The sequence below is a fragment of the Mixophyes fleayi genome, chromosome 5 (assembly GCF_038048845.1).
Source record: "Mixophyes fleayi isolate aMixFle1 chromosome 5, aMixFle1.hap1, whole genome shotgun sequence".
In the NCBI taxonomy this organism is placed as follows: domain Eukaryota; kingdom Metazoa; phylum Chordata; class Amphibia; order Anura; family Limnodynastidae; genus Mixophyes; species Mixophyes fleayi.
Genome location: NC_134406.1, coordinates 228,622,093 through 228,646,851, shown reverse-complemented (window position 1 = coordinate 228,646,851; position 24,759 = coordinate 228,622,093). Strand labels below are relative to the sequence as shown.

General features: G+C 39.1%; 1 protein-coding gene across 1 annotated transcript; it reads left to right on the top strand.

The window, feature by feature from the left end:
* Positions 1 to 367: 367 nt before the first annotated feature.
* Positions 368 to 24,759, top strand: TTPA (alpha tocopherol transfer protein). The gene is made up of 5 exons (XM_075211374.1): positions 368 to 653; positions 12,704 to 12,857; positions 13,909 to 14,102; positions 19,726 to 19,836; positions 22,685 to 24,759. Exons 1-5 carry the CDS (start codon positions 450 to 452, stop codon positions 22,856 to 22,858), a joined length of 837 nt encoding a protein of 278 aa, XP_075067475.1. The 5' UTR covers positions 368 to 449; the 3' UTR covers positions 22,859 to 24,759.

Below are 24,759 nucleotides of genomic sequence, written 5' to 3'. Positions count from 1 at the left end.
TTAATTTTGAGGACCGGAGGCTTAAAATAATAACTAATAATAATTCTACTTACTGCTTACTGTTTGTCAATCTTGGGAAATAAGGATATTTTCAGGGGCTTACACTGCCAGGGACACATTCTTTCAACCTGGGACTGTTTCTGGAAATTAAGAACTGTTGTCAATGGGATTTATGACAGAAACTTTACCACAATATTAATGTGCAGACTTTCATCCTTCTCAAGTCACTGATTATATTACCTATCTGTGTAAACAATGATAATGTGTAACTAAATGATTATAAACTTCCCTTGTGTAAACAGAACATAAGTAAGGAGGAGGTGTCCCTATCCCTGCAGCACACAGGCGTGCACATGTTACAGCAGCTGACACAGACCAATAGAGCTGCCTCCCAGTCTCCCAGCAGGAGGAGAAACATTACTCCAAAGTTGTCATTCCTCTGCTGGAACATGTCGGAAACTCAGGCAGACTTTGTGACAGGAAACCCCAAGCTGAATGAATTACCCGATCACTCTCCAGTGGTGAAAGAGGCTATTCAGATCATTAGGCAGAAGGCAGAGACTGAGAGCGGACACTGGCCCCTGGGATTGTCTGATGATTTCTTACTGAGGTTCCTAAGAGCCAGGGATTTCTGCATAGAGCTGGCATTTAAGGTAATTGGAGACTTATTAGTATGTACAAAGTACAGGCATACATTATATTACAGGCTCCTGTCTTGTGAGGGCGGCTCTTAGTTTCTTTATGTTCTTAACCTTATCTAAAATGACCACCGTATTCTTCTGTGCACTGGACCGCTATATATAGTTACACCACTATGTTTTACAATAGAACTGGTAAAAATACAACTAGATATTCTAGGATTTGTTGCTGTGGGAAGTTCTGTAGTGTAAGTACATTACTGGGGGCACTAAGTACAGTGCTAAGATTTGTAAGTACATTGCTGGGAGTTTAAAGTGGATGTAGTTTTATATTTCTGGGTTCACCTTTGCTGCAGTACTTTAAGTGCATATAGATTAGTAAGATTTTTGGATTACCAGTGTAGTGAAATTCAGAAAAAATATGTTAGCAATTCATGGTAGTAATTGTTTATAATTATTACAAAAGTTGACTGAAAATGTCATAACTTGTAGTTCCAGGAGCTCTACAGGTTGCTTAAAATTTAACTTAAAAACTCCCCAAAAACTAGCATCCTCCTTCGCACAGCTAGCAGAACTCCAAGGGATCCCCACAGTTCTGGAAACTCATCCCAGTCAGCACTACTGTAACAGCTTTTTGTCCCTTAATCAATTGCCTGTAACGAATTGTCTAAGGGGGGAATTCAATTGCACAGAATTATCGTTACTACGGTAATTTTAACGCAGAGTTTTGCTCGTGCCTCACGAGGGCTGCGAGCAAAAATCAGCATTAAAATTACTGAATGAACGGTAATACTGCACACTATTTGTAGTAACAGTCACAGCCGTAACTTAAAATTTTAGTGCCTGGGGCGAGAAACAAAAATGCCGCCCACTAGCCCTCACTTTTAACCAAATTAACCTAAAATATGCATAAACTGTGCCACCATTCAGTGTTGCGCCCTGGGCGGTCGCCCCTATCGCACAGTCCTAGTTACGGCCCTGGTAACAGTAATCGTGCACAGGCCACCTTATTCTCCTAAATACTGCATACCGATTGAATCAGATGTGAACCGGTTGTGAGTCTTGCAATTAATGCTGGCTAGATCAGGGGCACAGGGTCTAATGGGAATACTGGTTTTCACAAGGAACCCTTGCAAGGGAATAGTTGGCTTTCCTGCGGCCAACACATAGCTTGCGGCCCCCAGAACTAGCCTTTTTAGGCAGCAGCTGACACTACAGAGGGAATAGACAGAAATCTTGGTCAATAGAGAGGCCATGGACAGGGCAGGCAGATAGGTTCAGAAATGTCGTACAAACCTGGGTTAGGGGCACAAGCAAACAGAGTCAAATATTATCTGGATCAGGTCACACAGCCAGGACTTAGTTTGTGATGAAATGTACAAGGACATTGTTCCGGCACTTCTTTTGGCCCACATTTTAAAGGTAATTAATTTAATTTATATATAATTACTAATGGCTTCCCAGCATATGTCATGACATTTTGAGTTTTTGCTTCTTATTGTCTAAATTTTACTTTTTTTTTATCTACAAATGAAGCACTGCACACAAGATAATGTTTAACCACAAGTAATGCAAACACAACCTCTTGCTCAGGCACCAGATAATAATCTGAACAGGTTAAAAGAGAGAGTGCCTGATGTCACGGGCAAGGACAACAAGGCAGGCTGACCAGTCACTTGAAGAACCTAAACAGGAACGTGTCTATCTTGGCATGCTGGCTTGTAACACAGAAACAGGGCCAGATGAAACGCCCCGGATGCCCCATACACCTTGTGTGGGGTGGGACATCCAGGGCGTAAAGGGTGGATTATCTTCTGCTCCACCTGCATACAGGGCCATCTTAACAACATTATGGGCCCCCGGGCAATGCAGTGCACTGGGACCCCTAGATATAGATATAGATATAGATATATAGATGTATACAGATACAGATATAGATATATAGAGATTGAGATAGATAGATGTACTTGCTCAGTGATCCTTGAAAGTTTTATTTGCAGGTTTTTTTCTTTTTCAGGATTATTTATTCTCATTAAGAGCCGTGCCTATGTGGCCCCTTGCCCGTGGGGCCACCGGGCAGCTGCCCATCATGCCCAATGGAAAAGATGGCCCTGCCTGCATACTGGGAGTGTGGCATGGAGCTGTGACATCATAGCCCAGCTCCACACTCCCTGCATATCACCGACATGGAGCAGCTGCAGCTTCACAGGTGAGCTACTGGCAGCTGAGCCTCCATGTCAAAGGTCAGCGCTCAGTGTGGTAGTGTCGCAGGAAAAATAGAAACACTGAATGAGTGACATAATGACACTCATTCAGTGTTTTAAGTATCTCCTACATCTTGGAGCAGTAGGTGAAATTCTAGGTTCTCTTAGTAGTAGCACCAGCCTTGGACAGAACGAGTTTGAGATATTTTCCAAGTTTGCTAGTTGAGGAAATGTTTTGTTTATGGAGTTGGCTTTTAATTATGTTAGGGTACATCATTCCATTAATTAACAAGTTGGAGATGTAATTTAGTTGTCACATTGGCCAGTGGCAGGCAGGGTATGCTATAAATTGTAGTTAGACAACAGTTGCAGATCGCAGGCTGCATTAACATATAGATGTTCATACATTTTTACTGTTTTCCAGCTTAAGGGCTAGATTTACTAAGCTGCGGGTTTGAAAAAGTGGGGATGTTGCCTATAGTAACCAATCAGATTCTAGCTTTCATTTATTTAGTACCTTCTACAAAATGACAGCTAGAATCTGATTGGTTGCTATAGGCAACATCCCCACTTTTTCAAACTCGCAGCTTAGTAAATCTAGCCCTAAATGTAACTCTGATATTCTGTATGATACAAATTTTATATCCACCTATGTCCAGGTTATATAAGTAGAAAATAAATCTGTTTGTGCCCTTAGCAGTTTCCAGAGCTTACAGGTATGTAGTTTCCAAGTTCACCGTTCAGTAGGATATTTGTGGCATCTGAAAATCTCTTTGGCAGTTGCAATGACAGTGTCTTCTGTCCCTCCCTAATTATTTAGAAACCGATATTACCTTACTAATCAAAATAATAAAATTCTCTCCAGTATAGTTTAATACAAAAGAACAAAAAGGTTTTTCTTTTGGATCAGCAACAGTGTATCAAAGTGGAATCACAATGGTTCATCAGAAATTGGGAAGTCAAAATAGTAATTTTATGTATGACTTGACAATGTCTTCCTTTTCTTACAACAATTGCTTCATATATAACGATATTTCAGTAAATAAAACTTATTGAACAAGCGATTCTTTAAGCCCAGAGTTGTGCAGATATTTTTCTTTTATCCTGAGGAGAAGCTGCACAGGACTAGTACAACATAAAGGTTGTATCATACTATCTGCAGGGCTGTCAATAGAGCAAAAGAAGTATTTGCCAGACTGGACCGCATTTAAAGAACACACTAGACAGATAGGGCACATAAATGATCCATCCTGGAACGCAGGCCGATAAGAGACACCGCGGACACCAACATCTCTCTGCTACCTAACGGCCGTTCATCTCTCCACTCCTACCCAGGATTTCCACATCCACCTGGCATATTTGACCACCATCTTTCATCGGGTCTCCATTATTACACTGATCTCCCGGATCCATCTGAAGCTCAAGTATAGACTTAGATATATATCATATCGTATGAACTTTATCATCGAGATTGTCGCTGCACCCGACTCATCTTATGGACACTTGCACTCAACTGTTTTCTGATATTGGTTGGATCCTTTTCCAGCACATTGTTGAATTGACTATTGTACCAATTGTTTTTATCTCATGTTTATTTCATGTCACTTAATTTATGATTGCCATCTCCTTGTTTGATAAAGTATGCAATCATCCTTCAACATCTAGCCTCAATCAATTCATAACAATTATAGGTTTAAGCGCAGAATATATATTATATCATGTGTACTTGATCAGGTTGGACTCTCCTGTTTATTCAGTTGCTTACCTATATACATTCCTGTTAGTGCGCTCCTAATCCTTTCCACATAAAGGAGCATGCCTTATCTCCACTCTCGGGAGATGCTTCTGCAAAATAGAAGGGCCTGCATAAAAATCTACCACTTTAAACCCTTTCATTAAATAAAATATTACTCTGTTTAGCCTCATTTATGACTTAAATTAATCATGATAGTAACAGGTGTGCACTTAGGGACAGTTTCCAGTTGCCCGGTATTCTCCCCCATGCTCTACTCCCCACCTCCATCTTCAGTATACAGAGACCAGTAATTGACCTTTTCTTGTAGTCCGGTGCCCCAGTGACGTCACGGGGCTGCTGGAAGAAGGTACGGACTGTGCAGCCTATTACTGCTATGCACGGCCCACCACCTCTGCTCTGGTAGTCTTGTTTTTGCATTGCTCTGCAAACCTAGATACACAAGCCTTTGCTCCATCCAACCAAGTCCTGCCATTGGTCAGTGCAAACTTCTGCTCCTCTGCAAGCCCCAGCATCCTGCTCTCCACACCCATGCTTCGTGGCAGAAATTTAGATGCACTTGTGCAGTTCAAGGAGCATTGCGCTACCAAAGTGGTGATGCACTGCAGTTTTGTGCTTTGTAAGTGAGGCTCTGAAATGCATAATCTTAGTTTAGCTGCTCTGTAAGCCTAAATTAGCATTTCCACCCAATTGTGTCACTTTGGTTTTACAATTAATAACAATGTACATCCCTGCAAATGAGCAAGTACTTTGTGAATGTAGCAGAGGCGGAACTAGCGAGCTGTGGGCCCCAGTACAGAGAAGCGGGGAGGAGGGAACTGGGGCTCACAGCTCACTAGTTCCTCTGCAACGCACCTGCTGCACCAATGGTAGTTCCACCACTGGATATTGATGTTCACATGGCAAGCTCTGTAAGAGACAAGAAAAGAATGTCTGTATTATGGCACTCAGGAGTCCACCAAGGAATTGCTTTTAAATAAAAATGTATTATGAACTTCATTGGGGTAATTCACTTGTCCGCAGAGTGCCTCCGTAACGGTCGCGGATTTCCATGGGCTGCAAAGGGAAATCTGTGATGTTGGGGTACCATAGTACCCAAAAATGTGCTCAGCCGCAATGTTCAATCGAACCCCCTATTAGTCAATATTGAAATCAATCTCTTAATCTAATTACTCCTTCAGTGAAATTTAAAATCTCAAATGTGCTATATTGTTATGTGAATACTAGTGAATCAAATTTTTCTTCTACCAAATGGTCATTGTGTGAGATTATTTTATTTATTTATTTTTAGTTGATATTCTAATTATTTCTGTATTGCTGGAACATTTTATTTTAAAGCCCTTATAATCATCCACTTTCAATTGCTTAATAGAGTGAAGCATAGTAAGTCTATTGTGCTATTTGTGCTCACATTGAAATAGTAAAATTTTCAATGTTTTATTATGTAAATAAGTTGTTCTCATATACAAATCACAGTCACTCCTTATTGATGGGGCATTACTCATTTTATCATACACACTATATTCAATTATGCAAGAATGATCTCTGTAAACTTCTAAAATTCTCTGTACCAGATCGGGGGGCATATGCCACCCTGCTACTGGCCCAGCCCCTCTGGCTGTCACTAAAGTTTTTGTGTATATAGTTCCATTCAGTTGTCCTTTAAATCTTGTCTCTTACTCAGCATCTGTCATTTGCTGATCTACCGGGTCACCAGAAGCCGGGTTGGCGGACTGTTCTTCTTTCTTCTGAATGGTCCAGTCTTGTAAGCTATCAGTCCACTGTGATATTTGTCCCCCCAAAACAAATTAAACACAAAAAGTGTTGCACCCCAAAAAAAGTCCATACCCTATTCCAAATGTGATGAAAAAAGCCCAAAACCAAGTAGAAAAAAATAGTTCATACCATATTCCGAAGTCAAGGGGAAAAAATTAAAACAAGCCCAAAACCCTATTCCAAATGTGTATTTTTTTCTTTTCCTTGACTTTGGAATATGGTATGGACATTTTTTGTCTACCTGGTCTTGAGCTTTTTTTCGTCACATTTGGAATATGGTATGGACTTTTTTTTGGGTACCACAATTGTTTGGTTTAATTTGTTTTGGGGGGGACAAATATCACAGTGGACTGAAAGCTTACAAGACTGGACCATTCAGAAGAAAGAAGAACAGTTGGCAAATAGGACTGTTTTTATATATTTTTAATAAAAAATTGTGGTATTAAAGAGGGTTGTGTATGTGGGTATATTTTGGTATGTGGGACTCGCTCGCATGGCCGTTTTAATGCCGGCAGTGTCACTGTCTGCACTTTCACTGTCTGAAATCAGACTGTCTGTGTATTTTATATGCGTTGGGATTTCTTCACTCTCAGTATTTATAACGTTAGGTATTTTTTGCAGGTCATTAGTTTCATTGTCGATATTTCTTCCATGTCAGTAGTTATAAGCAAAAGAAAAAACTTTACTTGACACTAATGGATATAAAACACCGTATGGAGCCTCCAGACGCAGCTGTATTGGGGACAGTGTCGCTCTCCGCTAATTTAGATAAACCACAAGAAAAAATACACAGCGCAGAGAGGCAGATACACACGGTGTATATTAATATGGATATATATTAATTAAATTCATCCAAGGAAATAACAAATATAAGTATTTATTGACTGAGTATTTATAACATTAGGTATTTCCTCCTTGTCAGGATTTTCATTGTCGGCATTTTCATTTCAGTCATATTTGCATCTGTGTTTTCAGTGTAGGAAATATGACCCACTGATTACAGGGCGTGTTAGTTTGTCTCGTGATTAATTTCACACAATTCTGCCTTTAGAAATCTTCAGTGTAGTCCTGGTCCAAGTGGTCATTTGAGAACTAGGTTGAAGTTTGTTATTTGTTTACTGTGTTATCTATGATCCAATAAATATACAAACTATTGTTTTCCATTTCTATTCTCTGAGGACATTATGTTCCCTTTAAACCTATTACAAATCTCTACCATCATTATCTGTGTATGTGTTCTATATTGTCTTCACATGTTCGGAGTACAGTATAATCACATTCTATAAGCACTGATCTGCTGGTCATTGACTTTCCAGTGACTGAATCTGGTTGGAATGTTAATATTCATTTTATCTCTCCTCATTCCCTTGTGCCGCACTTCCAGGGCATAGAGGCGAAGTAAATAAATTTGGCACTAGTGTGCAAAATGAAGCTTTGTAAACAAGTGGTTTAGTAATCTCATTACTAGGTTACACCACCAATCAGCTTCTTACACTAGGGCCTTTAGATGCCCCTTGCTCTATTTACTCTAGTTCACTTGCGTCTAATGCATACTTGCCTACTCCCGAATTTCAGAAAGTCCCGGGAGAGTAGGCAAAGGTCCCGCATTTGCCGAAATTCACGGCAGTGAATGGAGGGGGAGCGGTTTAATTGCGTCAGTAAGACCCTAAGACCCCCCTCCCCCTCCATTCAGTGACGTGAATTTCAGCGTTTCATAGTGGGGGCAGAGCTATGGTGACGCGACAATGTCACCACGCCCTCCTCCTACCCCTTGTCTTAAAATCTTATGTATGGTCTAAGGTCAGGAGTGGTGGCTACTTTTGGACACTGCCCTCTCACACTCCTTCCGCAAAGGTGATGGTTACCACATTTAACATGCGGTGTCACTGTTGTTTTCCACTGGGTAACCAGCTTTAGGGGTAGATTTATCAAACCTTTTAAAAAGAAAAAGGTGGAGGTGTTGCCCATAGCAACCAATCAGATTCTAGTTACCATTTTCTAGAATGTTCTAGATAAATGAGAGCTAGCATCTAATTGGTTGCTTTGGGCAACACCTACATGTTTCCTTTTTTAGAAAGTTTGATAAATCTACTCCTTAAAGAGTAAATGCGAGTTGCATAAATTAAGTCATTCTGTGTTAAATATTAGTTTAACTCTTGTTCAATCTGTATCTGTCAATCTGTTTACTTAGGAAATCAGTTTGTTTTTCCTTCCTGCCATATCCCTGTGAAAGCCCATCATGTCATATGACTGACTGTCCTGTAATCAGACTCAGTGTACAGTATTATAAAACAAGAAAACAAATATTTTCTAACAAGGAGAATTTGTGTGTTTAGCTCTCTTTCTAAAAGTAATATGAATCTCGTGTTACTCTGATTAGTTCATTGACTGTGTTAAAAAAGAGAGAAACATTTGGATTTCTGTGTTGCTTTGTATTGGCAAATAGTCCGTACATACATTGTTCAGTGAATTTTGCAATAGTACCCACAAGCTATTTAAATCTCTTTGTTTTCACACTTTGTTCAGACAATATTGCAGAACAAATACAAGGAAAAAACAATATGACATAAATATTGGTTCTACGCAATATCCTATCAAAGCGGAATTTCCATTATCATTGTAAAAGAGAAAGAGTCTAGAGGGGAAATATGGAAGGAAGGGAGAGGAGGAGGAACAAGGGGGGGGGGGGGGGGTATAGAGGTGGGGAGGGCTAAGATCTCTCTTTTACATACTGCCCAGAACGGGGGAGCCATGATGTCTGTACCATGGGGTCCATGTCTAGTGAAATTTGGGAAGAGTGCTGTTAAGGAGGGCTGTGATATATTCCATGGATGAAATGTGCCATAGTTTATTTATCGATCCTGATTTAGTAGGGAAGAGTGTTTAAAAAGCTATTTAATTAACACAGGAACTTATTTGCAATATGGCTTAGAGCAACACAGACAATGAATGATATATAGCCATAAGTAATGACAGTTTTTCTGAAAGTTGTTATTGTCACAGTAATGTTCAAGTGGTGATGCAAATTCCATAGCAGATATTGTTCATTTAATTGTGAGCTTTGTAGCGTGATGCATTCTTGGGGAATTAGTACATATGGGGCCTTATTCATGTTCGGACGTAAGTCTGTTTCCGTACCGTATCTTGCATAAAATAGCTTTGCGCATGCTCAGAAACAGACCTTACACCAATGAACGTAATTACAATGCAGTTCATGTCCAAACACAAATGACACTTACTACTGCCCACGACTTGAATTGCGCAACGGGGTGGGAAGGGGTGGATGAACATAGACAATGTACAGTAAGGGTGCTGCGATTGTGCCAACGCAGATATGGCCCATTCAAGTCCTGGGTTGCTCTTAAGTACACTTTGTTTTAGACATGTAACTTGCACCAGCTACAGAGCAGGTGTAAGTGCCGACTGACTGGCACAGCATAGTCTTTTTTTGGAAAAGCACATATATGCCTACCACTAGATAGCACAAATCATGTGTATGTAAGCAAGGGCGTAGGAACAAAGATTTTCATGGGGGAGCAAAAGGCCAGGGACTACTATAGGGCTTGGAGCTCCTTTTTCTCACATTTGGTATCTAGTTTTGTGACTTCCTAAAATGTCTGCAGCTTGAATGACGTCAATTACAATGGCCAGAGTGAGATTTACAATTTTAAAGCGGCAATGGGTGGACCCGCCTGAATTACATTATACAGGCGGTGAGTCTGCCCGTTACCACTTTAACACCGTCGATCTCACTCTGGCCATTGTAACTGACGTCATTCAAGCTGGAGGCATTTTAGAAAGTCGCAGTTTACATCTGCCGGCAATTAACCGTGTGGGGAATGTGGTATGTCTGCTATATGGTAAGTCCCTAATTCCTCCTTGTCAACCTTATACCAATTGCAATTTTTACGTAGCGCTAACTGTCATCAGCATTATTGCAGCCGGAAAAACCTACCCCACCCAAGCTGACAAATAGACTCACAATTTTAACTGTAGCTTTGTACCAAGTGTTAAAACAAGGAAGGGGTGAATACTTATATAAACAATTAGTTTAATTTGTGTTGATCACATAAATTTACTAAATTTACTGGGCAGCACAGTGGCCTAGTGGTTAGCACTTCTGCCTCACAGCACTGGGGTCATGAGTTCAATTTCCAACCATGGACTTATCTGTGTGGAGTTTGTATGTTCTCCCTGTGTTTGCGTGGGTTTCCTCCGGGTGCTCTGGTTTCCTCCCACACTCCAAAAACACATACTAGTAGGTTAATTGGCTGCCATCAAAATTGACCCCAGTCTGTCTCTCTCTCTCTCTGTCTGTGTGTCTATGTTAGGAAATTTAGACTGTAAGCTCCAATGGGGCAGGGACAGATGTGAGTGAGTTCTCTGTACAGCGCTCCGGAATTAGTGGCGCTATATAAATAACTGATGATAGAATGCTAGTAAAATTAATTTCATTAAAGCCAGTGGGTATGAGGCAACGGCATTTTTTTTAGTCAAAATTAATGCCAGATAACTTACCAATATCGCAAGAAAAAAAGGGGACAAAGAAATAGCGCTATTCTCTGACTATTTCAAAACACCAAACAATTTGTAATTAAAATGTTAATTTAATGTAAGTAAACATCAAAACCAATTGCATTTCCACAACATATAAAATACTTATCCACTGCAATTTATCAGATAGCATGAATGAAACATAATAACAAAAATCCACCTCTTAAAGCGCTTGTAAGTTATTTCTAGCATGACTATTTATTCAATCCTGGGGTGCACTCCCAGAAAGTCAATATTACACACTCCCCACCGAGGAAAAAAAAAAGTCAGTTGAAAACCAGCATAGGTCTTAAATGCAGTCTGATAATAGTTCAGACAATGTAATAGGTAAAAAGTCCAACCAGAAATAATACTTTAAAACCGCAAATGAAGCATAAAACCTCTTATGCGTTTCTCCACTGCAAAAATGTGGTTTTAAGTTTGAGTTCTGTATGGACTTATTACCACCTCACTACCCCACAGCTGTAATTAAAAGAGTTTTATTGGTAACACCGTACAGTCCGTATTTACAAAGGTGAGCGGATATCGCTGCAAGAGTCTGCAAGCATTGAACGTTAGAGAACATCTCTGTCCAGAGTATTGCTAGAAAAGGACCTGCAGGTAAGAATATCCTGCTCATTTCTAGGGACTGATCAAAAAGGAGCCAGCAGGAGGAGTGATTTTCATTTCACACTAAGGGGCACATTTATCAATCTTATCATAAAGTGAAAAAATAGTTTCAATCCTTATCGCATTGATAAGGATCGAACTATTTCTCACATTTATGAAAAATGCATCACAGAAACAGCAGTTCCGATAAACTGCTGTTTATGTGATATTAAAATCACACTTACCCCGCCTCTTTGGAACGCGATGTCTATGGATCTCCTCCTGGTCATCTTCATTTTTCTTCACACTAGAATTGCGCATGTGCACAGACATCTCCGCTCTGTCTCTGCAACTATAGTTGCAGAGAGAGAGCGGTGAGTGACAGGGAGGGATCATGTGATCCCTCCACACATGCGCTGTCCAGCTCTGCTCTTAGAAGCAGAGCTGACAGCCCTGAACTCTTTCAATTATGATAATGTACGCCAGCTTCAGCTTCATGTCATGACAAGTTACAGAAATAAAACTTTTTTTTGGAATTTGTTAGATTGCAGTTGGGAGCAGTCACCATACTGTAGAATGGTGACTGCTCCCAAAAACGAAAAGGTATGCAAAGCAGCAGATATCCACAATATCTGCTGCGATGCACCCTTCTTAAATATGCGGAAGACACAGAGGGACCTGAATTTCACGGTAAGTGCACCATAGTGCACTATCATTATTTGTTAAATATGCCCCTATAGAAGGAATTGGAAGGTTGGTTACCATTGGTTGCCAATTAGCTGGAATATTGCTTTGTATACAAGAAAGGTCTGTTTTAAACTCATTTGCACTTTGAACTACATCAGTGGATTGTGGGCATCAAGAGCCTAGAATTTATTGAAGTATAAGTGGCTAAAGAACTAAAAGATCTTATCATTACTTTTTCAACCTGATTTCACATTGTCTGAACTATTATCAGACTGCATTTAACACCTATGCTGGATTTCAACTGACTTTTTTTTTTTTCTCTCTGTGGGGAGTGTGTAATATTGACTTTCGGGGGAGTGGCTCCCGGGATTGAATAAATAGTCATCCTAGAAATAATTTACAAGCGCTTTAAGAGGTGGATTTTTGTTAAATTCATTGCCTCAGTAGTACACTATATTATGCTGTCATTTGCGAAGACATTACCTATGATATTCATATTTCAGTTGATGAAGAACTACCACAAGTGGAGGAAAGAGTGCCCAGAAATTACCGCTGACCTACGTCCATCTTCTCTCCTTAACCTCTACAACGCTGGCTACCATGGGATTTTGAGGTCAAGAGATGCTTATGGAAGCAAAGTACTTATTTACAGGATTGGTAAATAAAATATAATATAAATGCTATATTCTCCATAGTAGTTTTCAATGTATAACAAACTTGTATAAATACGTGTGCCTGCAGAGTTTATAGATAATGTTTTCAATTGTTTTGTGAGTTTAATTATGAATCCATTATGAACTTTCTTACTGGTGACAATTCCATGTAAATCAGAGGTGGCCAAACAGTCGATTGTGATCTACGACTTGATTGCGGCCAGATGCTTGGTAGATTGTAAAATTAGATGCCTCACCACCACCACCGTGACGACTGTGCTCTATAATGAGGATACTACCGCTATTTCGGTTCTCAATTGTCCTGCAGTGAATCGGAGCATTTTGAACTTTTTCCATGTGAACTAATGTCTCCAACGTGGTTGCCATTTTAATAGCGAGCATGCTCAGATAAAGTTATGTAGAGGGAAAGTCATGAGTTCGACCTACCGGTTTGTTTTTGGAGTGTGGGAGGAAACTGGAGCACCCGGAGGAAAACCATGCAAATACGGGGAGAACATACAAACTCGACACAGATAAGGCCATGGTCAGGAATCAAACTCATGACCCCAGTGCTGTGAGGCAGAAATGCTAACCATTAAGCCACCATGCTGCCCATTATTATTAGTATTAGTATTACTTACATAGCGCCAGCATGTTCTGTAGCTCTTTACAATTGGGAACAATTGCAGTAATTAAAGAAGACTGGGTAAGAGGGCCCTGCTAGTGAGCTTAAAATCTATAGATCTCATGACTTAATTTTATTGCATAGGCCAACCGCCCAGTGCATACAGTTGAAAGATTTAATTAAAATGTATATGTTTGATGTCATTTTACATTTCATTCCCTAGTTGACCTAATAAATATTCCATTATGTACTATGGTAGATTGCAAAAGGTTTTCTTTCTTTAGAGTAGATCACAGAGTCCAAAATGTAAAGGAAGACATTAGAAAAATATTTGGTTCTTTTACTATCGCAGGGTGTATCAGTGCAAAAAAACAAAATTACATCACAGAGAAATGAAATAGATGCATATAAATTATTTAATGTTTTACAGAAAAGTGGGACACGCAACATTTTACCGCATATGAAGTGTTTCAAATAAGCCTCATAACATCTGAGCTTATAGTAAAGGAAGCAGAGACACAGAGGAATGGTATTAAGGCTATATTTGACCTACAGGGATGGCGACTAGCTCATGCGTTTCAAATCACCCCAACTATTGCCACACGGATTGCTGCAGTCATGACAGTAGGTGAAGATTTCTACTTCCTTTATTTAACTTTCTTTTAATAATGATATATTTGTTTATTCATTATTGTTTTATAGTTCAGTTGTCCATGACAAAAAGTGTGTTTTTTTTCATCATGACACCCCAAACCCCCTTTATTCATAGTTGCTGTCTCTTGCAGAATGTTAAGGAAATTCACAGATTATTTGGAGTCCTTCCACACTCCTGGGGCGTTGGTAATTCTCCATTTAAGCCTTCAAAGAGAGCAGGAGTATGTCATAATGACGCAACTCATGTCATCAATCCCTGATGCTCAGTTAGACGTACACCCATTTGCAATGCATAAAATCTGCAAATTTGTACTATGCATGCCCAGAATATTAGCCACACATATGCAGATTTGCTCTCATCTGACACTTTTGCCTGGTTGCAACCAGAGAAGCAGTAAGCGGGAAGGAATGTGCGGCTTCACGTAGGCTGAGTACAGTAAGGACGTTTCCATAATTGTGAACAGATGCAGACTCACAGTAGCCGTTTCAGTTGCAAATGTCTGAGGGTGCAAGTACACGCTGTTGACTTGAATCTGCTGCATCTGCCTAAAAACGCCTAACTGTACATGGCCTATGTTAGTCCTCCATCTTCTCTCTCCCCTATTGTGCCTCTCAAGTTGCATAGACCGTTGTGTCAGTTGCGAGTGGACATGAATTGTACGCAGTTGAGTTCAGTGGCGTAATGTCTGCTTCTGGGCACGCGTAGAGCATGATGCGCTACGCAAACGGACGGCCAAACATGAATCACGCCCAATGTTGGTATTTAATATATAGGGCTAGCTATAGTTTTTTCTGTATCTGCAGGCTATAACAATGTTTTTTTCTTTTTTTGTTTTAATAAATTAATGAATTAATTTAAGATCTTTAAATGTAAAGGCTGGTTATTACTGCTTATTTCTTCATCCACATTTTACTGTTTGTTGCTCTCGATCAAGTTCTCACTTCAGGGCTACTTTAGATTGTAGCTCTGTGCACCTGTCATTGAGAAATAATAGGCTGATAATGAGAAATAAAAACCCTTAGTTAACAAACTGACTCACAATTAGAGATGGGCGGGTCCGGTTCTCCGAGAACCGAACCCACCCGAACTTTGGGTATCCGAGTACCGAGCTGAGCAGCTCGGTACTCTCCCGCCCATTCCGAATCCAAATCGAGGCCGAACGTCATTGTGACGTCGTCGGATCTCGGGACTCGGTTCTCGCGATACTTCAACTTTATAAATACACGCCTCCACAGCAATCCATCGCCATTTGACAGAGGGAGAGAGCAGGGTGTAGTCATAGGCTAATTAGAGCAGGGACAGAGAATACCATATTGTTCTTGCAATTGCTCTAACCAAAATCGCTAGTGCAGAGAGGAGGATAGAGGTTTATTATTTTTTCTTCATATTTGGCACTCCCCAGCGCTTTTGGGGTGTCCCCCATAATTGTGCATTAATATTTCTGGCTGTCAAAAGTCATATCTGTCAGCATTATCTACTAAATAATTTGTAGCACACCTCAGTGTTTTTGGGGTTTCCTCCCTAATTGTGCATTAATATTTCTGGCTGTCAAAAGTCATATCTGTCAGCAGTATCTACTCAATAATTTTTAGCACTCCTCAGTGTTTTTGGGGTGTCCTCCCTAATTGTGCATTAATATTTCTGGCTGTCAAAAGTCATATCTGTCAGCAGTATCTACTCAATAATTTGTAGCACTCCTCAGTGTTTTTGGGGTGTCCTCCCTAATTGTGCATTAATATTTCTGGCTGTCAAAAGTCATATCTGTCAGCAGTATCTACTCAATAATTTTTAGCACTCCTCAGTGTTTTTGGGGTGTCCTCCCTAATTGTGCATTAATATTTCTGGCTGTCAAAAGTCATATCTGTCAGCAGTATCTACTCAATAATTTGTAGCACTCCTCAGTGTTTTTGGGGTGTCCTCCCTAATTGTGCATTAATATTTCTGGCTGTCAAAAGTCATATCTGTCAGCAGTATCTACTCAATAATTTTTAGCACTCCTCAGTGTTTTTGGGGTGTCCTCCCTAATTGTGCATTAATATTTCTGGCTGTCAAAAGTCATATCTGTCAGCAGTATCTACTCAATAATTTGTAGCACTCCTCAGTGTTTTTGGGGTGTCCTCCCTAATTGTGCATTAATATTTCTGGCTGTCAAAAGTCATATCTGTCAGCAGTATCTACTCAATAATTTTTAGCACTCCTCAGTGTTTTTGGGGTGTCCTCCCTAATTGTGCATTAATATTTCTGGCTGTCAAAAGTCATATCTGTCAGCAGTATCTACTCAATAATTTTTAGCACTCCTCAGTGTTTTTGGGGTGTCCTCCCTAATTGTGCATTAATATTTCTGGCTGTCAAAAGTCATATCTGTCAGCAGTATCTACTCAATAATTTTTAGCACTCCTCAGTGGTTTGCGCTCAGAATGGATTCAAAGCAGTCCACATATGATCTAAATGAGCAACCAGGTTCTGTCACCAGTCCTGATGTTAGTGTTCCCAGTACGTCATCTGGCCAAGGCGATGTCAAACAACAGAGTGTTTTCAAATTAGTGCAAAAAACAAAAACCAAAAAAAAATTTACTGTATTGAAGCGAAAAAGAAGTGTAACTGAGCAAAAGTTAAGTGACGATAAAAAAAAAATTGCAAGCATGCCATTCTACACACGCAGTGGCAAAGAGAGAATGAGGCCTTCACCTTTGGCTATTAGTGGCAGATCCCAAAAAGTTACCCAGCCTACAATTGGTGCACAACTACTGTTACGCGTCAAAGCCGAGCTGCAAGATAACAGTGAGGCATTACAGGAGAATATTTGCTCTGATTCACAAATGATAACAATCCCTGTGGAGAGTCCATCCAACAGTGGGATGTCTAATCGTGAGCATTCTGCTGATGTGTGCCTTAATAGCCCGAGTGTAGCCGGTGATACCCAAATTGAGGATGCCACTTTGGAATTAGAAGAGGATGAGGGGGAGATTTGTGTAGGCGACGAGGGCGCTAATGATGATGTTGATGATTATGATGCAGACAGATACCAAATTGCCTTTCTCAATTTCTATTTATATTCTAGATTATATAACGGCTGAATAGTTTTCTATTTTACTCCTAGTGGAGAGAGGATCTGATGCAGACAGATACCAAACTGCCTTTGTCCATTTCAATTTATATTGTACAGTATATAACGGCTGAATTTATTAGTATTTTATACAAGTGGAGGGGGGCCTAGAGAGACAGAAACCAAACTGGCTTTCTCCATGTCAATTAATATTGTACAGTCTATATCGGCTGGATTTTTTGGTATTTTATACAAGTGGAGGGGGGCCTAGAGAGACAGAGTGACCCCAAACTGTCTTTCTCCATGTCAATTAATATTGTACAGTCTATAATGGCTGAATTTTTTAGTATTTTATACAAGTGGAGGGGGGCCTAGAGAGACAGAGTGACCCCAAACTGTCTTTCTCCATGTCAATTAATATTGTACAGTCTATAATGGCTGAATTTTTTGCTATTTTATACAAGTGGAGGGGGGCCTTGAGAGACAGAAACCAAACTGGCTTTTTCCATTTCTTTACATATTTAACTATAAGTGTAGGGTGTAATATACATTCAAAGACGATGGCTGCATTGCCAATATGCATAGATGGAGAGGAAGACAATCTGTTTTGTGTGTAGAATAGGCCTACCAACGAAGAATTAAACTGTTTTTTTGGATGATTTATTACCTCAACAATTAGATTACTTGTCTCTAAAACAGTTGGAGCACTAAATTGGGTTAATTTAGGCCCAAAAACATGGATTTTCCCAAAAAATAGCAAAACAAAACCAAACAAAACCAAAACCAAAACCAAAACACGCAATGGCGGTTTTGCAAAACCAAAACCAAAACCAAAACACGACGGTAATCCAGATCCAAAACCGAATCCAAAACCAAAACACGGGGGTCAGTGACCATCTCTACTCACAATACACTTCTAAGCAGTACTGTATACATCATAGCTATCTTTTTCATGTTTTATGCTTTAGGTGGGGGAGGGGTCTTGTGTTTCGTATTTTTCCTTTGAATTGGGTGTGTCAAAAACACAATTGGTGCTAAACTATGAATCAAGTACAGATGAGAATGTTTTTTTTATTCCTATGCATTAGGAATGTGGTCTTGTGTGTATTTTGCTCAATTACCATTTATTTATGTAAGGGGTGTGGGTGTGTTTGCTTGTTTAATTTACTTTTTTATTGCTATAATGGCCATAAGTCTTATGGACTATTTTTCCCTTATGGAAGTGTATCGCATAAAGCGTTACAACGTTAGGCCCTGCGAGGTCACTAAGGGCGTGTCTAATTTAATGAGACTGGTGCTTCACATAGCATGGCGCAGATGACGCGGACAGCTTAGCCACACACACGTGGAAGTGCCAGCGTTGGCTATGTGAGCCTCACGTGGGGTACCAGATTCTATAAAGACTTTGGTTTCCCCACGCAGCCCTATTGCCACCGGGACCTGGGAGTAAGCCTAATGCCGCCGGTGAATGAAGAATCTGACCCCAGTGACTACTGAGCATGCGCAGCTACGGTCGCACATTACGATGGAACCCGGTGCTGGACAAAGACAGACATCTCAGCGGCGATGGAGTCCAAAGCTTTTCACAGCTTATTAAATTTGGGTCACATTACAAACCCCATAGAAGTCTATGGGAACTGCAGTGACCAGTGTTAGACAGGTTAAGACTTTGATTTCTCCTGCTTTAACCCCTTGATAACTTAGAAGAACAGCTGCAGATCTTTGGCTCCTGGCAGCTTAGTAAATAGACCCCCAAGTCTTGTAACTTCTAATAGAACCAGCAGTCCTATGCTGACCAGTCTGGTAGATTATTATCATCATAGTGGGGTACCCCAAGCTTCTACTTTCCCTAATATTGTGATAATCACCCAAAGATTGCCTAGTACTAGTTTTAGAATATGTACTGGGATTGGGGCTTCATGCTAATAATAACATGCAACAAAAATGTTTAAAAAATACACAGCATACCCCCCTATAAATTATATAATATTCCTATAATTCTATAATCAGAAATACAGACAAACATATACTTGTTATATAAATATATTTTAAATGAATACAATAAGCACCCTCTCCAATAAACTAGTTCACAAAATCTTTATTTAAAAAATTCTTGTCGTCTGTTCCTGATTTGACATAGTCCAGAGTGTGTTTTTATCACAGTCCTAAGAAGAAAACAAAAGCTAAAAGAACAGTGACAAGAAGGGAGTAGGTAGAACAGAGAGTAACCTGTGTCTCTCCTGCTACTGTGGAGCCATGTTTCAGCATGCTGGGACTTGTAGAACAGCTGGAGAGCCACAGGTTGCCAGTCTTGTATAAAAACCTGCCTTCCTTATTTATTTCTTAGGGAGTTTTCCTTGCCCAATATATCCCATAGTAACCAATTGCTGTCAGCTAGGTACAATATGGCATTATGACATCTGAAAATCCTGAGTACATAGTATAAGAGACATTGTGGCTACATGATATTAACTTTTATTTTATTCTTTATCTTTGTGTGTAATGTATTATCCTCATTTGACAAAAACATCTATTTGTACTTTTAGGATTCTTTCCCCCTTAAAGTTCGAGGAATACACCTTATAAATGAGCCACTGTTTTTTTATCCTGTCTATGCATTAATCAAGCCGTTTCTGCCTGAGAAAATGAAACAACGGGTGAGTGAGCTGAATAATTGTGTTTGATCTGGCATCAAATATATTTACATAAGTAAATAGAAAAGAGTATACATTGCACATGTTTTCACAAGAGTGGCTTTTGTCGATAGTGAAGTACAGTATTGAGCATAGCTCTTAACTCATGGGCCGCATGAGTTAGTATTTGTTACGGCCTGCAGGAAACAGGGAAGGGGGATCCATGATGCCAGGAAATGCAGTAGTATTTGTGTCCTAGGTCCCTCTATTACTGCTCTGTGCAGCATTGCATCAGGTCTTATTGTGGTGCTGGGGTGGTTAGTGTGCCAGTGAAGTCAGACAGTCTGCCAGCAAATCAGAATTAACCAGCTGCACTCTGAATCACTGCCAAACTGTCCCTGTACTGCGGCGCTTAGTCTCACAAGTGAGACATAAGCAGTGTATTGATAATATTGCAGAGTAGGGTAGTAAATGTGTTTTAGAGGAGGGGTGTATGTTAGCAGTAAGGGCGGAGTGCAAGTTGTACTACAGAGTAGGGGTGTGAGACATGCAACATGGTCATGACCCCTACATGGAATGGTCCAGTGCACAGCAGTTTCACGGCAGTGCACATGTTTGTCATACCTCCATAGAGGATACACTTTTTCTGTAGTAATTTATTTTACATTTTTAGGCAAATAAACACTTTAACATTGTTGTTTTGAATGGGTACAATCTCTCAATGAGGCCCTTGGACCACAAAAGTATGTTCACACCTGTTATAGAGCAAAACTAATTATATTGTCCTCAGAGTAAAACTTGGCTGTTACTAAATAACATAAAAAAAAACATATTTTTAAATCATACAGTGTTTTTAAATAGCTTTCAGTTCCATTGCATGTGTGACCAAGATATCCGGATCACACATGTGCATATCCCCTGAGACTGGCCAAGGGAAGCGTTAAGTTGACCTTTACCGCTTCAGGCTAGTATTGCTGGGGCAGCTGAGTTTGCCTATATGTTAATGATAAATTGCGCCAGTAAATAAATTTTTATTGGCGCTATAAGCATCAATAAAAACAATCATACTTATCATCGCATTTTGAGAAATATATACAAATTCCTGTTGATGCTTTTAATGGGATACCTTTTGGGTCGTCAAGGCACATTTGATAGCAGAAGTGCAATAAAGTGCGCAATTAAGATAATTTGTTTCCTGTGGGTTTAAACGTACCGCATACTTAAAATTGGTGCAAACCAACGGCGACTTGAAGTAAATGTAGTGATTAAAAAATGCAGGATTCTCATTGGCTGATTTAAAAACACAGAAATTTCGCCACCTGTGTAGGGGCATAGAGGACCACCGCACCGGACTTGTCAAGGCAACTGAAACTGGTCCTTAAAAGTCCAAATATAATACTAAGTGGGTACGTGGGCCTCATTATATTTGTGATGAGCAGGAGTCTTTGGATTCAACAGAGGTGTCATTAACCTCCTGGAGTGACACCAATATCCTGAATCACCTGAAATGACACACAGAAGACATGACAACACCAGTAAACCTATAGCACATTCAGAACATTTGAAGCATAGGGGAAAATAAATAAAATAGACACATAGCTGGTAGCCAGACCTCTGGCATTTCCCTGCTGTTAAACATTTCGGGGTATATTTACTAAACTGCGGAGTTTGAAAAAAAAATGGAGATGTTGCCTATAGCAACCAATCACATTCTAGCTGTTATTTTATAGAATGCACAAACTAAATGATAGCTAGAATCTGATTGGTTTTTCAAACCCGTCGGAAAACTCTCCGCTTGATACATTTACCCCCTGGTGAGAGAAGCAGATATATGCGCGCCACCTTTTTTCAGGGCGCTTAACACTTGCCTTAAGTGTCCGGAAATTGTTGGCTAACTATTGCACTATTAACTTGGAATGAGGATGCAAAATTACAGAGAAACTACATTTTATGGTAGTAAAATTGTATGAGCAAATGCATAAATGACACTACAAAATAAATTAAAACATGAACACAATGTTCACCTTGAAATATCCAGTAAAACAGGACAGAAAATAGAGTAAAATATACCATTGTAATATCTGAAACCAGGGAAAATGGACGAAAAAAGTCCATATTTCATTGCCCACGACTAAAAAATGCTCTGCAAGAATGTACACAGCTCCTTATACAAAGTAGTGTATGTAATGAAACATCTACATAATCTGTATACAATCTAAGTGTACAGCTCAGCATCATACAAAAATGGGAATATAGTTAATACACAGTAGAAATCAAATAGAATCTTAATATTCTGTGGAACAGCACAGCATAGAAAATGTAAACACTGTTCCGGCTCTTAAAGATAAATGAGCTATGTAAATAATGGAATGTGTATTACCCCCCCCAGCATCTATGGGTTGGATGATGAAATATTTATGTATTAAAATGATAATATATTTATTTTTATACTTTTGTAAACTCTTTTTTTTTCCTGAATATCTTACTTATACAAAGCATCCAAACTGAATATTCAGAACTGTTGCATTCTGAGGTTAATATGATAGGGCCTTACTTACATCGCAGTTTAATAAACACTGGTGACGTGTTTTCAATAACAGCAGTTTAGTAAATCTATGGTGGTGGATTTTTCCTCTAAAGCATGTGTGTCAAATAGTGATTGGGCACTATAACAGTGATGTCTCTAGTGAATGCTCTGTATATAGGTAATACGACCACTTTAACAGGGAGGATCACATAGTATGCCCACTACCATATATCCAGAAAAGCATAGGTTCGTTTCTGGAAAGTTTATGAATATTTATAAGAAATAAAATGAAAATAAAACATTATTATTAACAATAGCATCTTATGTCTTGCTCTATTTATTCAGATTCATTTGCATGGGAGCAACTACATACCAACTCTTCACCAGCACTTTTCAGAGAACATTCTCCCTCTAGAATACGGGGGAACAGGATCTTCACTTACTGAACTTTGTAGAGAATGGACTGATTGTGTCATGAATTCTGAAGATTACCTGCGCAGTATATCGGAACGCAAATAGGCAAATGTAATTCTCCCTGATTTGTTTTTTAGACACTTCTTATATACTGTGGAAACAGTCGTCAGCCAGTTGTTACGTTAATTGGTAATTTTATACTGTGAAATGTAGCTTCAGTACCAGAATTGTTAGAAAGTAGAGTATTTATCAATGTAAGTATTTGTCAGTAGACGGAGTAATGGTTTATAGCATATCTAACCTGGATATTTAATCTACAACTTTCTGGCTGAAGATTCAGGGGAACATGGTATCACTACATATCCTCAGGGGCTACATCCTGTTAAAGGAGCAATAATATATTCAGAGAGACCGCTTAATTAAATCAATTAGCACGTTCCCACTTTAACACTGTGGTGACATGACACAATGGTGCAATATATTGCATTCCAAGCTTTTTTAGGAAATAATTAAATAAGATGGAAGTTTGCACTCATTATTTCAGATGTTTATTGAATAGCATTTATTAATTGAATATGTGATTACACTGGTGCTATTAGGTCCTCTTGTGCCTTTATAGATATTTGTGTTGCTTGTGCAATTGTCATTTTGTCATACTTTGTCTGTAATCATGTCTGTGTTCAACACAATTTGTTTGTAATTTGCAGTCTTTGTTTTCCCGATGTCTGTTCCAATATTCTTTCTCTGTGCATTACACTATTATTCTTTTATTTGTGAATTATAGTGCTTTCTATTGTTTTGTTTTTTTACTAATCGGTTGGTTTAAAAAAAAAAAAAAAGCAACTCAGCTCACTCTCATTTTGTAAATGGGATAAAGAATACATATTTATGCTGCAGTCAATTGTAAGCTAAAAAAGTAAATTAATTAATGTATTCATGAATAAATAAGTAATAAACTGCATCAGATACTACAGAAGAAAAGCTTCCATAAATTCCGAATTACGTTATTAACACTTTACATTCCTCAATGGAAATAATAAATGATAAGCTGCTCTATTGTGTTAAAAAAAATGTTAGTTAATGAAGTTTAAAAATATATTTAAAAAATTGTTTAATCATCTCGGCAGTAATATATTTTTACATGTTTTGTACAAGACATTCCTCAAGTGCTGCTGATTGTTTCAGTATTTCCTCATTTTCCATGTCACGTCAATAGCAAAAGATAATAGGCACCTTGGAGTCTTAGCTTTGGATAATAGGAAGGTAAGCAAGCATTGTAATCAAGCGGTGGGAAAAACAAGTAGAATATTTGGTTGAATAGGAAGTTTTATTAGTAGCGGGTAGAGGCAGGTTGTATTGCCACTTTGTAGGTCACTGTTAAGACCTCACATTGAGTACTGTGTACATTTCTGGAAGCCCTATGTTCAAAATTGCATTAACAAAATAAAAATAAAAAAATCATAGAAGGGCTCTGAAATGGTACATTGGCAAAACGTATTGGGAACAGCATGTGAAGAGAACAGCTTAAAGAAGAGGAGGGACCGATGCGATGATATAAACATGCAAATGTATTAATCGATAGGCAGTATTTTTAAAAATAAGAGGAATTTCTAGAACAAAGGGACACACTTTGTAGTTGAAGGGAGGAAGACTGAGTGGATGATGGAATTGTCTCCCAGCAGTTGTGGCAGGGACTCATACAGTAGAATTCTAGAATACATGGGACAAACATAATACTATTGTTAAGACTTGCATAGAAAATATTAAAAAACAAACACCCAAATCCTCCCAAAAGAACCTCCCCAAACACAAAAATGCAAAATAGATGGACCTGTAGGTTCTTTCTGCTGTCAAAATCTATCTTTCTGCGTATTGTTTTATTATATAATTTATTGTATAAGTACAGTACTTGCCTTCATAATAATGGAATGTGAAAATGTGTAAACAATTCAATGATGTGCCAATATTTGATAAATATTTTTAGAAAAATAAAATTGAACAAGAAA

What these genes read in the sequence shown, in the direction of transcription:
- TTPA (XM_075211374.1), top strand. Translation starts at nt 450, where the DNA reads ATGTCGGAAACTCAGGCAGACTTTGTGACAGGAAACCCCAAGCTGAAT. An exon ending in AGTACTTATTTACAGGATTG is followed by an intron (nt 12,858 to 13,908) that starts GTAAATAAAATA and finishes AATGTTTTACAG; the next exon opens with AAAAGTGGGACACGCAACAT. An exon ending in GGATTGCTGCAGTCATGACA is followed by an intron (nt 14,103 to 19,725) that starts GTAGGTGAAGAT and finishes TTGTACTTTTAG; the next exon opens with GATTCTTTCCCCCTTAAAGT.